At 32.0% G+C, this 18,151-nt stretch overlaps 1 protein-coding gene and 1 long non-coding RNA gene across 2 annotated transcripts in view; one reads left to right on the top strand and one right to left on the bottom strand.

The window, feature by feature from the left end:
* Positions 1 to 18,151, top strand: part of ec (ubiquitin specific peptidase echinus) — a 58,645-nt gene that overhangs the window by 22,880 nt on the left and 17,614 nt on the right. The window contains exon 3 of the mRNA XM_015320472.2: positions 17,909 to 18,001. Within this exon, the coding sequence (XP_015175958.2) occupies positions 17,909 to 18,001 (93 nt within the window). The remainder of the gene's footprint in view (positions 1 to 17,908; positions 18,002 to 18,151) is intronic.
* Positions 9,048 to 18,151, bottom strand: part of LOC149032262 (uncharacterized) — a 44,225-nt gene continuing 35,121 nt past the window's right edge. The window contains exon 3 of the long non-coding RNA XR_016176919.1: positions 9,048 to 10,894. This is a non-coding gene — a long non-coding RNA (uncharacterized LOC149032262). The remainder of the gene's footprint in view (positions 10,895 to 18,151) is intronic.

Genomic DNA, 18,151 nt, shown 5'->3' with positions numbered 1-18,151 from the left:
TTTTTTTTGTTCTAAAAAGTCGAGGTCAAGCTCATCGTTTTCGCTTGGAATATCACAGTTAATGACAATGATTCAAAGGACTCTTTTTATTTCTGGCTCGTGCCAATCTTTTCAATGGGGGATAATTTGAGAAGAGGGAGAATAAAAAAAAAGGAAGGATAAAAAGAGCGGTGAGGGGGAGGGGAAAGAAGAAAGAGAGAAAAAGGAAAAAGAGGAAGAAATCCTCCGCTCATTTTCATGGAACTCTCGTGAAAAGTACTTCCTCGTAAAACGTTGACTTTATGTGCCTGATTTTTCGCTCCAGCATACTTTTGCATTCCTAGCTTGCTGAATCTTTATTTCTTATCCCTAAGTTTATACGTATTTACGTTTGCTTTTACCTTGGAGAAAATAGCAAATCGCAGCAATTTCTTCTTTATTTCGCGACACCATCCTTTCAAGCTGGTCTACCTTGAAGGAAGAAAGGTAGCTTGACTAAACGTTTATCTTTATCTCTTTTTCTCTCTCTATCTCTCTCTATCTCTTTGTTTTTATCTTCATCTCTCGGAATTTCTATAGAAAAAACTTTGTACACTTTTAAGCGGTATCTCTTCAAAGTATCCTTTCATAGTGTCAAAGTTTTTCTTCGTAAACAAGTAGCTTCTTCTTCTATTTATATATTTTCTTGGATCCTTATGAATATTATTTTGTAATTAAGTTTACTGTAAGAAATTATAGTATTCAACTCTTAAACCTAATTAACCAATAGTAAATGGTCACGAATATTTAACTTTTGTAATAAAAAAAAAAATCAAATATGAATGACAACATTTTTGTATTATATGATTAATTAATTTTTTAAAATTTATTTTTGTAATGAAATATTATTAATATTATTTAATATTAACCCTTTTTGAACGCGTGTCCACTCTCAGCTATCAAAGCCTTTTTACCGTTCCGGTCGTATGACTGCTCTTAGCCACCACACAAGAAACCGTGCTAATCTTATATGTATAAATATATAATATATATAATTATTATATAAATATATAAATTAATTCTGAGACCACTACGACACCCATGTCCAAATTGAATACATCCCAAAAGGGTTAATATTGTACTTTTGCATTTCGTTTGTTCCACTGCGAGTATAACCGTCCCTGTAAGCATTGCGAATAGTTTTTTTTTATATATATAACATGTATTACTTTTATAATTTTAAATGTAAATTAAAATTAATGATATAAAAGTGCAAACGATTATAATAAATAAATTATAATTTTTATTTTTTTTCAAACAATTGTTCGATAGATCGATAGATCGATAGTTCGATATATCGAAGTTCGATAGATCGATTATTCGTTAGATAGATATATCGAAGTTCGATTTATCAATAATTTAACAATAACTTCAAGTATATTGCATAGATCAGATTCAAATTTTAAGGACATATTCTTGAAATGTTAAACAATAAGATAAGACAACACAAAAAAATCGATTTTTAGAAAGTGAAAACCCTTACCCCGCCCTTAATATCTAATTAAAAATAAAAATAAAATTTGTATTTCTACCAAGTTTGTCGATAAAAATAAATCTGTTTAATTTTATCTAGTAAAAATAGTAATAAAATATAGAAAAGTTCTTCTTACTTACCGGTTATACAAATACATACGTAAGTAGTAAAGGTCTTTCAATGTGGATGAGTCTGTTTCCCCTTCGACTTTGGAGTCCCGTGGGAATCCTCTGACTTGGAATTGTTTGTATCAGAATTAACGCCAGACGTTGTAATCGTCCTCGTAATTTTGTGGCTCTCACGAGTTGCCGCGTCAACGCCCCCGCCATTATGCGCGATTTGGTAAGGTAATGCGTTGCGATAAGCTTGATAAGATCCTTCCTAACGAGCATCGTAACTTGATGAGTCATTTCTACGTAATCTCGTTCATGACCTCTTTAGTTTCGTTAGTATTTTCTTATTATTATTAATGTTATTATAATTTTTTTATTTTATTATTTAATTTGTTTTCATAATTAATTGCATTCATTTACATCGACTTTTATTATGTTAACAATCCAATTTAATCAACATTATCGTTTGTTAATGCTAATTATTATTCTTAATTACTTAGTGTGATTATTAAAATAATTACAATTAAATTATCAACACGAAATATAATTTTACAATTAATCAATTATCAATCAAGACAATCGTAAATCACATAATCGAATTATACAAGTAAAAAGTAAACAATGAAAATAGTCTTCACCCATGATCATGGTAAATTATGTTACGTGGGAGTTGAGGATTTATTACACTACAAGAATAAAAAGTTCAAATAATTTTTCTTGGATCATAGTATTTCAAATGTTCATAATTACATAGAAATGATCGATAAATCTGTATGTCCAAATTATTATAGTTTGCATTATTCAGTTCAGGATAATAGATATGATTTATTGAGAATTGAGTCTTTAGATCATAGAATCTTTGATGAAAATAAAAGGAGGTTGACTCTAAGGAAACCGTGCCAGGTTTGCTCGATTAGGAGCGCGGGAAGAGTGTAGATAATAATAATTAAGGGCAAAGCGTTTTTTTAATCTAGTGAGACATATAAACTAACCGACAGAAGTGAAGAGAAAAAGAAAGAAAGAAAGAAAGAAAGAAAAAGAGAAATAGTGAGAGAGACAGAGACAGTGATAAAGAGGGTGAGGGGGTAGGGAAGGTTAAGGGTATTGTTCATTAGATCGCTCTCTATGCTAACTAAAGCAGCAATGTTATTAAAGAAGTGCTCGCGAAGCGCCAGCTCTCACGTGGCTCAACAACCGTGACCACGTGGTAAAGCGATAGTAAACGTTGAAGAGATAGGAGTCATGACTATGGTGGTTGAATGGAAGACTAAAGTCAGAAGGAAGAATAAGCTAGCCGGTTGGAGGGACTCACGTAGGGGGATTCACTCAGAGAGCTTCATTCTAACCGGAAGTCGCTACCGGAACAACTTCTCCTTTACTAGGTTCACATGCCCGTACTGAGTCTCTTCCCTGAGGTCAAAATCATTTTCATCGGTCACACAGGTGCACCAACGTCGCTTTAGAAAAAATAAAAAAAAAATAAAAAGAACGAGCGACCTTTTATGTCCTCTTATCGTAACTATACTTGTTACTTTGAACCTTTCATTTTTTTTTTCATGAGAATATTTTTGATAAATAAAGTTGTATCTCTGGTGTTTTTTTTTTTTTTTTTTTGAAAATTCGGATGAGCATTAATTCGATGAATTTTTATTTATTCCCTTTTTGTGGTTACAGCTGCGTGTGCAATAAAATTTTAACACGGATCATTAACTCAGCTAGCCCTTTTGCTTTGTTATAAGGGCGTGTTCTCACGGACGATTCACTTCACCGGAAAAAGATTTGCTCGTTTCTTTGATGGAACGGACGTAACCGAACCTGTCTTGAAATAAAATAAAAAAACATTAAAAACATCAAATCTGATTGGATTACTTTTTAAATGATCAATTAATGTTCGATTGGAATATCCATAGATGAAATTTCTGTTGAAATGAACGTTCTGATACACGTGATGGTAAAAGTATTAAATAGGTTGGTTTATATGCGTGACATGCGCTTAATGTTGATTTAACATATTTAAATGCCCCTTGAGGCATGAACAGGTGTATACATTAAGGTTTTCGCAATATACCTTAAAGCGATATTCCATTTTATTCGAGTCGATTAATAGGCTCCTATCGTTGATGTAAATATGAATGAGATTCTACTTTGAAGGTCTTTTTTACCGATTGAATGGGAATGCTGATTAGTAAGATGGAATTTTATCCAATAAAAAGTTTTCGCATATTATTCAGTAATGAAAGAAGCAAAATAATAGCAAATGTATTAAGGTTAAAATTAAAAATGTACATTCATTTATACGCGTACGTATCTATCTCTCATACGTAATAGTTAATATTAAATATGAATAATATATGAATAATTAATGGAAGGGTTGAAAAATTTTGAAAAGTAGTGAGGTTTTTTCCGAAAAGTAGTGAGGTTTTTTTCAAAAAGTAGTGAGGTTTTTTCCGATAAGTCCGTAGGGTCTCGTCCGATAAGTCCGTAGGGTCTCGTCCGATAAGTCCGTAGGGTGTGTTTAATTAGCCCTCGTAGAAGAGTCTCGTAAATAAGTCTCGTTGAAAAGCCTCGTAATCGAGTTTCTTGTATTTACAAACTTTTCTATTTTATTGAAAAATTAGTATAAATTTCCTAAATACGCAAACATTATAATTAAAAAACATGTCTTTGGATATTTATGAAAAAAGTATTCTACAATGTTGTCTAATTCTTTTTCTCTCATGTATTTTATAATCAATTTTTTTTTTGTAAAATTTTGCAGACAATACAATTATTTTAATCTATATATTTCATTATCATTAATAAGAATAATATTTACGAAATAAATAATTTAATAATAATTTTTCAATAAAATAGAAACATTTTTAAATAGAAAAGAAATGACACGTTTGGGAAAAAAACATACCTCGCACCTTCTTTGTTTATGTCGATCATCGGTTCATTTGGACCTTATACTTTTGTCGCATACCTACGTGCTTATCTCTGTTTATTCTTTTACCCTTCTATCGCTCCAACCTACAAACATTTCGAGTATCGAAAGAATATGTGTGTTTACGCTTTGTAGTATGCAGTCGCACTCAAACACACACATATACAACCAGGAGCGATAACTACGAAGCATAGCATAAAGAGGAGACCGAGAATAGGAAAAACTGTATAGCTATATTCCGTCTCATTCTCTCGCAGTCTAAATCCTATGTTTGTCTCTTTTTCTCTCATTATTTAGTATGGCAACCGTTTCATAGCTTCGTTACATAGCTCCGTTTCCGTTTATTTACTTTTCAGATCACTCCCATTCTAAAGAAGTTTTCACTTCAAAATAAAATAAATAATATTATGAGTGTGAAATTAGTAAAAAATAAAAGTTAGAAACTTTTGAAACGATCTAATAATTCATATCAATCAAAATTTCTCGCTACGCCTGCACGTATGCAACCGTTTATGCAGCACCGCATAAAAAGGATCGTAGTTTCTTTCAGGCGCTTCTTAAACAATCTGCAAATAATCACGTATATAGGTATACATGTACTTTTATAACTACTTGTTCATTCTTTGCATACAACCAACAGATAATCTCTTATGTTAGCTATTGTTGATCTACGGAAATGATGAGAAACTCTCCATTCGTTTTATATCACCGCTTTTCTTTCACGTGAACATCAGTCCTACGTTTCGTCGATGTTATTCGATCCATGCGATAAAAACAGTATGCCAACGTTGTTTACGCTGAAGCACGCGCCCTCCACACCCTGACATATATAAATGATACTTGATGACTATAAATTATTCTGGTGCATTTAAATCTTTTTATTACGTTATTGCTAAATTGAACAATCCAACATCGTTCTGATACTTATGATGTGATAACAATTCTGATAAAAATATAATTACATTGAAATTTGAAATTGTTTATAAAAATTGTCAATCTCATAAAGCTGTTAATTCAACATACTAAAGTAAGTAACAATATTTACAATAAAAATGTCGTTATGTTGATTAAAAAATTGGTAAGAAAAATTGTCAATCATCATGCCTTAGCTAGCTACGAAGATTGAATCTTTAATTGGTGTCACGTAAATTTGAAAGCAACTCTCGTACGAAGTCGATACGTGTCACTCCTGTGTGATGACGTGATACGCACATATACATGTATAGAATATATACATATATGTGCATGCATACGTATTGAACGTTTACGTTCCTCTACGTACACGTGAAACGTCGCAATACCAGCTGTGAGTAGTACTACGATCGACGGTATCCCGTCATTCAAGATGGCGCATGAGGGTCAACATCCTCCCGCCCTGGAGAACGGACTCTACGAGTGCTGCTGGACTCTTTTACTTGTTGGATCACAAGAAAACTCCGCTTGTTGGCGCTACAATCGTACTTTTTAACGAAAACTGGTTTCTCCGAGCTTGGACCCATGGTCCAATCGCTGAGCTCTTGCTTGACCTCGGTTCCTATCCTCAGAGAAGAGACAAAGCAACGCAGACTCTCTCGCTGGAACCAGTTGGATAATGGTCCATGAGTTTTAACTCTTTGGAAATAATATATTATTTTTCGGATTTCACGATGGTATCTTCTCCTCGTGATTATCTTTTTGGGACACGGTGATTTACTTTAGGATTTTTTCTTTACTTATCAAAGAAGAAAAGGTATCATTGAATTTTTATTCATAGATTCGTTGACAATTTTAATCATAAATAATTGTTACATTTTTCTCGAGGAAGTTGTTATCGATGACTGGTAGAATAACAAACATATAGAGTTGATCAAATCTAACTTTCCCATAGGATTCATTGACAATGCTAATATTAGCTAGTCTTTGATTTGGTTCTTGGAAAAGTTAAGATTGATAATTGTAGATGGAGTAAACATATAGTAGGTATAACAACGTGAAATTATTATTATTTTTTTTTTCTATAGCGTTAAGGAATACACAAAGAAGCGAGTAGCTTGCTACTGGATAATTACTTAGTAGTTAATTAATTATTCACCCAGTAGCACATTGAGCGATAACAATGTTAATTGCAGTTAAAGAGTACGAAAGAGTCCTGGAGTTTCACGCCGACACATTGGAGAGATGTATTCGCCATTCGTATTATAAGCAGTACCTTCAACCGTCATTTTGTTATTTTCGAAAAATGTCATCTTTCCAGTATACAATTGCGGCAATCGAAGGAAAGTTGTTGATTGGTTAAGATTTCTTGCAAATACTCGAATGGTATTCTTCGGAGACCTCAATGCCAATCCTGTGATAGCTCTCACTCTCAATCCAAGGAATTTAATCGAGAAGACATTTTCTTTCATGATTATTTACGAAAAATATATTTTCAAGGTCTCGCTGATTCACGCCGAGTTTAAATCCTTTCTTGATGAGTTAACTTTGAAAAATACATAGTTGAAAATCTTGTAATTTAAAAAATAATTATTTTCCATTCCTCTCGAATATTAACGTTAAAAATACCTTTTTGATAACGTCATTTAAATTATTAACATTTTTGCTTGAAATACCACTTACATTTATCTAACTGAAAAGAAGAAAAAGATATCTTCTAAAACTATTTGCAAAGAAACAAAAGGTATATACACAAACACACATAGACACATACACACATATTTATTTTTGTTTATAAGTAAGATCACGAGTTAGATCGTAAACATGGAAACGCGCGTTTTAGTTTGGCGAATCTCAACGACGATGCAATACACACTTTTACTCCAGTTTGAATCGTAAAACCGGTTTTCTTTCTCGTAACAGACCACGCTAGCCTCCTTTGGTACATCGTAGTGTCCTCCTTCTTCGTCTCTCATTTCTCTCGCTTCTTGTGGAACCAGTTCTCCTTCGAGTATTTCTTCTTCCATTATTTTTATTTTTCTCTCTCTCTCTCTCTCCCATTTCTTTCTCTCTTTTTATACTCCATTCTCCAACCATTTCAAATTCTCTGTTTTTCAGTTGGTATATCTAAACTTCATTTCTCTGTTTTTCCAAAACTAAACATCAGTTGTTTTTCTTTTCCCGAGTACTTACATTTTTCAATAGTCATTTGTTCGATACTTAAATCTTTGTTGAACCAAGTTACACATTTGCCAGTAAAGTTAAACAAATTGTGTAAGTTTGAAAATATATCACATAATTTTCATATAAATAAATTATCTAATAGTAAAAATGTACATTAACGTTAAAAAGAAAACGAGAAAAGAAAGGAAAATAAATTATGTCGACAAGATTACTATGAACTTAAATGATAAGAATTACCGAAGAAGTTGAAAAAACTATTAACGAGTCAGCTTAGTCGGATTCTATTACATCAATAGAAGAACAAGAAAGTTACTGCTAACTAATCACCACTGCTCTAATTTTCAGTCCATTGACTCTTATTTGATCTAACGAAATGTATGAAAAAGAAAAAGAAAAAAATAACAAAACAAAAAAAGAAGAAGAAAGAAAAGAAAAAACACAAGAACATTAGGATTTCTTGCAAATCATAGTTCACGTAATTTCCGTTCTCCAATGAGAGTACTTTCTACATAGGTACATAGATTTGAACGCATAAATCCAAATGGTGTGCATTAAATCAGGAGATATGTAAGTATATAATCCTTTCGTCGAGATATCTTGGCACGTGCGCGCGAGCACATTATGTTTGGGTCGTAGATTGTAACCCCCCCCCTTGTTCACCCACCTCCCTCCCAACCCTCCCACCAACACCATCTTCTGGTAGAGATCGTTTGGTTAAAACCTGTTTTGCTACTTCTCTCTTTCTCTTTCTCTCACTTTCTGTCTTTCATATAAATACCACCACTACCATCACCATTACCACCAGTCTTCTCAATCTGTACTCAGCCTCTTTGTGCCAGCTCCTCGGAGTTTGTTTATACCTTTTTTCATCCTCTATACCTTTTCCTCTCCCACTTTTCTTCTTTACTCTTCTTATCGTGGTGTACGGCGCACGTGCTAGCAGCACCTTTGTAAATGGAGACTAGACTATAAGATCCAGTCTTTCCAAAGAGACACCCTCGCACGAATCCCTTCTTCTAAATAACCCTTTAACTATCTAAAGATATTATGGTTGATAATGAAAAAAAAGTTCATTATTGCTAATACTACTTTTTTTTTCCGGACACTTGTTTAATCAACAAGGATAATATTATCATTAGAGATAAATTAGGTTAATAAATAAAATTAGTTTATTGGTAACAAACATTATTCATTTAATCATATAAAGTTGTAATCGTGATTATATTTTTTTTGTGTCATCGTTTTATTTTTACGATTCAGTTTAGGTGGACAATTTTTAAAGAGATCATCAAAGCTAATTGGTTAATTAGTAATAATAATGTTTTTATTAAATAAATCAGTTAAATGTTATTAAATGGAATTAATTTTGATTAATGTCTTTGAAATAATTCCTATTCGTGTTTTTAACGATAAGTGATATCAATTATGTCAAAATTTCTAGACATTATACTTTGCTATATTTATAACAAAATAAATTTGTAATAATATTCGTATTACTTTAATTCTAATTAATCAAATCATTTACATCGTTGACAAAATTCTAATACTTATCATAAATTCTATATATTTTAATTATTTGCTAAGAGTTCGTTGATTAAATTATGTAATAGTGTTCGTGGAAGATGAAAGATCGCATAGATAAGTCTTGTAGAAAAGAAACGGATGTTAGCGGTATTAGTTTTCGGCCTGTTAGTTGCAACTGGGAAGTTCATGCGTATATATTTCCCTAGATACTTTTCTAGGAACGTATGCCTGTTATCTTAACATATTAAATATAACTCTTGTTTTAGAATTCTTCTAGATATTCTCTCCAAATGTCATTGTTAGACTCAAAGTTTGTTGTCATCGATCAAACAGATAAAAAAAACTTGTAGACTCTATTATATCAGATGAAGTATCTTATCGACTTAGAGATAAGGACCACACCCATTGTGTTAATGCATTCTACGTGTTGTGTCAAGGTAATTGATATATTGAAAAATGATTTCTTCTTCTATACAAAGTTATTTACACACACATTAGTCTTTTTATATAAAATTAAATAGAATAATAATGTGTTGGTTAAAAAATGTTTATTGAATTATCTCATTTGTTTTCACAATAATTTAATTAATATTTCATGAATTAATTTTTGCCAAATTATTTTTCATATATTTTTCGCATATGTACGTGTATGTGCTGAACAGTCGATAAATTTCATAGTGGACGAGCTTGATAATGCATATTACAGGTGTTTCATAGGTCAAAGTGGGTCGAATAAGGAATAAATGTCAATTTGAGAAAGAATAAAAAGAAAGAAAGAAGAGCCAATCGACGCATTCTAACTTCACATAGATCAGATCTCAGTGAAAGGAAAGATTTCGTTTACACGGCAAAATACTGAACAGAATGCCAACCTAGTTGAACACGACTTTAGCTCTGCTCATCCTCCGGGTATTGCATAATCTCATTGAGTACTACTGGAATATTCGTTTTACCTCAACTCTGAATAGATTGGCTAATTTATTTAGAAATTTGTATTAAAAACAAAAAGATGATAATATCAATTAATTCTTTAAACTGCTACTGCAAGTTTGAAAATTTGTGTATTCATTTTATTGATAGAAAATTAATTGAATAAACAATTAGTATAATAATAACAAAAATAAATAATTTAACAATCTCATTGAATACTACTGGAATATTAGTTTTATTTTAACTCGGAATAGATTGACTAATTTATTTAGAAATTTGATGGTAAAGATAACATTATCAATTAATTCTTTTAATCGTCATTGTAAGTTTTCAAATTTTCTTTTATTTTTTTTTTTTTTTTTAATAATTTTAGTTGAACTTATATTATTATATTGAAAAATGTGAATTTCTAAAGATCGGTTAGAGATTAGTGTATTGTTAAACCTCGTTAACTAGGAATCTATAAACGCGAATAAAGCAGGGATGCATTTGCCTTTCAATTTCATCCACCGAAGAATTTATCATTACTAAAACTCGGAACACAATTGTGCTTTCTAAAAGCAAAGTGGACTTTTCCAACCCCCCATAGTTTATCCGTTGTGTATATTATACCTGCTCTCTTCTACCTGTACTCTTCTACCTGCACTCTTCTACCTGCCCTTTTCTACCAGGAGGAATAGGTTGAATTTTTTCCCTTAAGACCTGTTTCGTGTATCTTTTGTACCAGGTTTTCCTAGCCATCCATTACTAGGGTTAGATAGATTTTGGACGGATGTGACTTTAATTTGAAACCGTGGAGAGCGTGTTGGATCTCTGTGAAAAGAAAAGATAACAATTTTCGTGGAAAAAAAATGTATTTTATTTAATTTGTCATATGACTTGACTAAAAAAAAATAAAAGAAAAAAAAAACAAATAGAAAGGATTTGTCTATCTTTATTTAGATAGGATTCCAGTGTTTTCGGAAGTAAAATCTTCGTTTGTATAAATAATTTAAGCGAAAGCACCTACCTGTATGTAAAAGTATCTAAAAAAAAGCATAAAAAAGAAAAATGAAAAAAAGTGTATACTCTCAATAGCAGATGCGTTTGCGAAACCCTTCAATGGGGGGAGTGTGAGCATTGAGAGGCAGCTGAATTAATGCTTGGAACGTGCGTATATAATGCGTTTAAAGGCCTCACTGAAAATAAGGGTCTCATGTCTTTTACTTGAGACGAGTGTCCAATAGCATCCGACAGACGGGCCAGCCGGTCTTTTTCCTTCTTTGATGAAAAAAAGTTTTTGTCAAAAAAAAAAAAAAATCTTATTGATGCTGCAAACGACGAGACGTTTATACGAGCAACCAGAATTACAGTGATGGTAATCATCGTTTGTGTGTATTCTATTATATTTGGTATACATACACATAGACTTCGTGAAGTTCTAAAATACTAAAGTATAAAAGCAAATAATAATTTACTTTCTCGATCATATTAGACAGTCAGGAATTCTAAACGTGGGCTCATATAGCGGATTGAGTTTAATGAACGTACCAAGTGATGCGAGTGCCGATCACTTTCCCATCCTGACATTATACACTCTGGTTCATCAGCATCAGGAGTAAACGTATGTTTAATGGAAAGTATGAACACATGTGTTTTTGTGAATGTGTGTGTGTCTGTATAACATCAGTCTCTTAACAAACGTCCTTTCATCTTTTCTTCCGCCCACCTAGGCAGTTTTTGTTCTTTTTGTTTTCTTTTTCTCTCCTACTGTTTTTTTTTTAATTTTTTTTTATTTTTTCTAGCCTTTCCTTTCTTCTTTTTCTTGTCGATGAAATTAACGTCTGTACTCCTCGTAGCATGCTTCTCTTCGACAAACAATAGCATCTTACGACGTCCTTCCAACGCTCGTAGTGCCGGATAATAAAACAACAGTCTCTTCTCGACATTCCAATTTGTGCTTGCGCATCGGTCATGGTATTTTTCTTTTTTTACCTTTCGATTTTCTTTTCCCAATTGTATGTTTTAATATAACCGGAAATGTGTTATATCAATAAAATATTTGGAAATTCTAGGAAGGACGTGAGCGTTTTCCTTCTAGGTCGAGAAAAAGGTTTCTTTTTATGTTAGAATTTATTGACTTTGCAGTTTAGTGGATCCTAGAGGATAGTATTTGAAATGAATGAAAGTATTTTATTGCCCTTACCTTTATATTTTTATATATATCGATAAATTTTCCAAAGTTAGATCGAAAGAAGATTTGTGAAACTTCAAGGTTCACCATTGGATGAAAAAAGGTTTCTAGGGTCGGTAAACTCTTTGTTCTCATATTTCGCTTTGCCTTTGAGAATAGAAGGATCCTCATTGTGTGGTAATAGTTGACAAGTGGTGTCTGGCTATCTTTGAGTTTTACCATACTCGGAAAAACTCACTGGCGCCCTTATGTTCTCGAAAATAAGGGCGCCACTAAAAGTGTCTGTAAAATTTGAAGATATGTAACGAAATATAACAATGAAACAACACATAGGATGATTAATTTATTCTATTAATATTTCTTTACGAAAAAGTTCATAAAAAATTTCAAGAATTACAATTCTTTTTATTTTATCGTATTTTAAATGAAATTAAACTTGTAAGAAGTATATTACGTTTCGTTTGAGATTAAAAAATTATGATCATTGAATAGAAACAGATAAATTAGAAGAATCAACAATACGTCAAAGCTTTGATTCATTATTATCTTGAAGTAACATTGATCGATTTCACAACTCCTTTTATTTCACATCCTACTGTTCAAGACAAAAGACGTGTTGTCCTTTATACAAACGACTATCCTATTATCTATAATAGTCTGACACCTATGGCGCCACATAGAAATAAGACCGATTTAACATGTGTCCATTAAATCGACCTACTCTTTAATAATCGAGAAGAAAAATATTGTCTTGCCTATTTATCATATTATTTGGTTTTTTTTTTTTTTCATTTCTTTCATTCAATATTTTAAACCAATGTAATTGTAAGTACAACTAGGAAAATAAATATTTTTATATTATATTTTACGATCACATTGCAACTTCTGGTCTTTAATTATTTCTACAAATGCAGAACGTTCTATCGTTGCTACACGCATATATACATCTTTTGCCTTCGGAATAAATTCAATGTTCTCTCGTCCAATCTCTTTACACTATTGTACTGTTGTACCGGTTCTGTTGTAAGAACGCTATCGTAATAATACCATGTTCTTTACGTACCAGACTCAACCCTATTTACAAGAACGTTAGAAAGAGAAAATTATAGAAATATTATGAAATGGCATTATGTATTATGATAACAATCTTACGCGGTGTTAAGTTGTCTGGAAAATTATGTTGAATTAAATAAAAAATTGAAATGAATCACTAAGTGAGTGAAAAAAAAGATATTCGTTATAGACTTACAATTATTTCAATGGTTTGATTTTATGCTTACAGAAAACTAATACAATTTTTGTACTTTTGTACTTTGTGTTTATACACACAAAAAATGATACAAACTTTCCAGTAGAGTAAAGATATAACATACCACGAATTAAATAGGGTAGTGTGACGTAGAAGTCGTTGCCAGTTCCATACTTTCCTTTGACCGGTTCACTGGTACCGAAATCCTTTTCCTTCTTACAACTTTTTCTCTTCGAAAGTCTTTCTCTTTCTTTTTCTCTTTCTCTGTTTCCCCTCATTTACTCCCTCTACATTGATCAAAAACCTCAGTAAGTTCCGAGAGTGGTCTGAACGGACTCAGGTAGGGTATCCCCACCACTTGTACGTCTCAACTGACCCCAGGCCTTTCGCACCCACGACATGGCCTCGTAGTAAAGATGGCTGCCGACGCGTATACTGTAGTAAACAACAGGGACGGAGAGTACTCGTATGTGTATATAGATATATACAAGTAACATGTATTTCGATGTTATCATTCGAGTACGAGCCTAAGCTAAACGGTTATTCTTTTATTCATGAGAATGTACCTCTCTCTTTTTCTCAATTTAGACAATGACAACATTTAACTCTATCATATTACAATGGAATCAACAATTTATTAATTCATCAGAAACTTTTTTTGTAATTTTTAAACACGGTTGTGCAAATAATAAACGAAAATGTATACTTCGTAAAAATATTGTATTTTTTATTTGCAATTTGATATAAAGATAAAAATTCTAAAGAAATAATATTTATCGAATTAATTTTTATTTTTTATTACTTTTTCTCTTTTTCAATGTTCGGACGTCCCGCTAAGCAAGAAGCATGAAATAACGTAGGGACGGAAATGGTTATCCTGTTGTTTCGTTCGCGTCCCTGTCAAAAGACTCCGACCGGTAGCCAAACGTTGAATTGTACTATACAACGTACAACTTTACTACAGCTTTTACTATAACGTACTATAGCGTACTACGGGCCGGCAGATCGGAGTAGAAGAGGCCCGCGTTTAGTATTATAGTTTCTCTACCTGACTACGGGAGTCCCTGGTGGCGCTGCAATCGATGTAAACCAGTCCCAGCCCTATCCAGGCATTGTTGCATCGTCGCCCGGCCAAGAAAGATACTTCCTTAGTGTGTGCCATCAAGTTTGGTGTATTGTTTCGACGTTTTATTAAGCGGGCTAATGACATTTTAGATACAAACTATATTCAAATAATTTCTACATAGATGACTTTAACCGTGTTATTTATCAGATAACCGTAATAACGGTTTTGTTCAATCATATTCACTAAGTTCATCGTATTCGAAGTTTGAAGTCATGAAGCAGGATCAGAGACCAAGAAGACAGGCCCTCTTTCAGATCGCCAAGGTTCCTTTTTATTTGTATTCTTTGGTTTGTTTCTTCTCTTCTTTTCACTATTTCTTTTTTTTTATTATTTAACAGATTTTTCGTTAGTGTATTATTCATATACGTTTCATGTTTTTATAGTATAGCGGACTAATCAGCATTATTTTGTTTATAATTTTTATTTATTATTTACCATTTTTATTTTTAGGAATGGTTGTTCTTTCATCTCTTCTAATTAAGAGATATTATAATAGTTGCGTAATTTGCACGCAGGTGAGATTATTGAAGTTAAAAAAAAAAAAGCACAAAAAAATAAACAGCACAGGGATTGAGAAAATCTTAGAAATAGTTGGGTCTCATTCGAAAGGCGCGGCTTGTGTTCGTGTTCGTTTATTTACGCAATTTTCAGATAATAACACGACAGCACACATAGGAGATCTAACCGAAGTCTGTCATAAAAACATACTTCGAAACCCGGATTTCTTATTTTCTCTCATTTTTCACATGCCAATTAGAATAATCGATACGATTCGACGAGTTCATTTTAAAGCAAAATATATTAACAACAATGAAATCGTTTAATTAAAACCACATACGCTTCATCAAGTATTCTTACAACGTTCCAATTCTAATAACTGTATTTTATTATATTAAATTAACCGAAAGTCAATAAGTTCCGGTCTCATTGACGAATCGCATAATTAAAAACATCACGAATTTTTGTCCATTGCATTGTTAATAAAACAATAAGATAACGTTTCAAGGCTAAGATTGTGATCGTCATGGAGGAGTAATTAGGTATTTAGAGCGCATAGATGCTCTAATTCACGAAATACCGTCTGTACTTTTTACCTTAAATTCTTACCTTAGATTCCTCTTTTAATTATCCCACAAAGTATCATTTACTTTTACAATAGTGGTCATTGTACTTTATCGAGAACAAGTAAAAGTTAATTATACAAATGTTGGATTACATTATATTACTTCATTTTAATTAATTTTTTTACAATAGTGATCATTATATTGTTATAAAAATATGTTTAAGTTAATCATATTATTTTATTCTGTTTTTTTATCGAAAATTATAATTGTAAGTTATTGTTAATTTTCTCAGCAACAATATAACAATAATAATATTTACAGATACCGTTATCATACATCCTTGAAGCATTTATCATTCAATTAATTAATACATTGTACACCTTGTAATTAGCATGCATTTGATCGCTAAGCCAAGCACGAATTATAGTAACGTTACTTATTATTAATTTGAAATATTTAAGTTACATAATTAGAGGTACTCATACGAACATATATATGCTTGTATATATTTTACTATTGTATATTCACCTTTTTATGGTGAATTCGCTAAGTGTTCCACGCTTTCGTATTAACGGTAAATTAAAATTGCGTAGACTTCTCGAATGTATGTATATATTTTTTTTATGACGTAGATTAAAATCGTGTGGCTTTTTACTGCGGTCCAGCTCAAATCGTTTTCACCTAATCATTAAAATATTCTATCCTCATTCAGTATACTTGTGAAATATACATAGTCAAAAAGTATCAATTTCAACGCTAGATTGGCATCTAAATTCTAGCGAAAGTACGATGTTCTTTTACAGTTAAAATTGATCATTTAAATAAGTAAAATGTAGTAAACTATGAATCATTTCAAAAAATGAGTAGGTGTATATGAATGAGTCAATATTAGAAATTACAATATGTATTAATATCTTAAAATATTTTACAAAGTAATGTGTATGGATCATCTAAAAAAAAAAATGAATAAAATCTTAACTCATAAGATGAATATTAGCACTTTATTAATTCCGTATTAAATTAGGTCAGTAATATAGTTCAAAAAATATTACTGAATTAATTCACTGCTCCTACACGATCGGTATTAAAATATAAATTATTAATGAACACTTCAAAGTATTCAAAAGTAATATACGGTTCATTAAAAAAAAAAAAAATATACATACAGTGAATGATATGACTTATTAGGCTAGCAAGAGTATGATATTGATTGAGTACTAAATTAGGTCAGTATTAATTGAGAAATAAGAACTGAATGAATGTAGTAATCTATCAGTAGGAAGTTAGGTTAATATTTGAGTTATCAAAATCGATTAATTTGTTATCGATTTATCTAGAAAATTTGACTAGTATTCAATTTAGTCGGATTTTGGCGAGACAAATTTGTACGCTATGGGAACTAATAGCAGCGGATATTTCCTCGGTGACAGCGGAAAAGGGGGAAATTTATGTTCTGCTATGCTATGCTATGCTATACCATGTTATGCGGCACAACGTGCACGCCCGCGGAAATTGTGATTTACTTTCCCTCGGTATAATAATGTACTCACTCTACGGTGGGCTACTATCATGTATAGTTATGGGTTGATGGTAACACAGTGTATTGAGACTTTCAGACACATTTGCATATTTCCTTGTAGTAGTAGTAGTAGTAGTAAATCCCCCACCACAATTCTCTATTAAACCATCCCCTCTTTTTACTACCTTCCTCCTCCCCTTCTCTCCTTCTCTCTCCCACTATTTCTATCTCATTCTATATTTCCTTTCTTTTTTACACATTTTCGATCACACACCATTGAAGAATACCGAACGTGTATACTTGCGCAAATTCATTCATATCTAACTCATTAAAAAAAATAAAAAGAAAAATAACAAGAAAAAATCTTCAATGCGTGGCCTTCGTGTTTTTCTACATTCCCAAGAGTTACGTTTTTTTATGGAAATTGCACTTGCTCCGACACGCTACTTGATTTATTGGCTCGCATTGAGTTAATTAAGAGCAATCAGAATCAACCCACTTTCGTCTAGATGTTAAATCTTATGCTTGCTGTATATGCCTACGATTATTTGTTTTTCCACGATTATTTTCTTTTCTTTTTTCAACCCCTTACAATAAGCGATAGTCAAGAGAAATATGTAAAGTCTAATTGTTAATGTGATAAAGTTAATTATTATTGCGCAATCCTTTATTAAAATATTTTAATTTTACTTTCAGGTTCTATGGCATTTGGATATCTTCAGACGTAGCTTCAGAGAACTCTCCGGACATGCTTGTATGCCTGAATCCTGCATCTTCTGTGCGCTCAAGGTAAGCAACAGAAAGGTCACTAGGATCAACTGCTCATAAAAAATGGAGAATGATTGGAGTTAGCCCTGTAGGAGGAAAGATGTTGTTCGGTATAATCGCCTTTGAGTAGCTCAGAAAATCGAATGAACTTTTATGTTCATATGTACAACT

Source organism: Polistes dominula, unplaced genomic scaffold (assembly GCF_049000335.1).
Source record: "Polistes dominula isolate Pdom_NZ unplaced genomic scaffold, Pdom_raw_medaka contig_33, whole genome shotgun sequence".
Classification (NCBI taxonomy): Eukaryota; Metazoa; Arthropoda; class Insecta; order Hymenoptera; family Vespidae; genus Polistes; species Polistes dominula.
The sequence above is the reverse complement of the archived record's forward strand: the minus strand, read 5'-3'. Positions and strand labels throughout refer to the sequence as shown.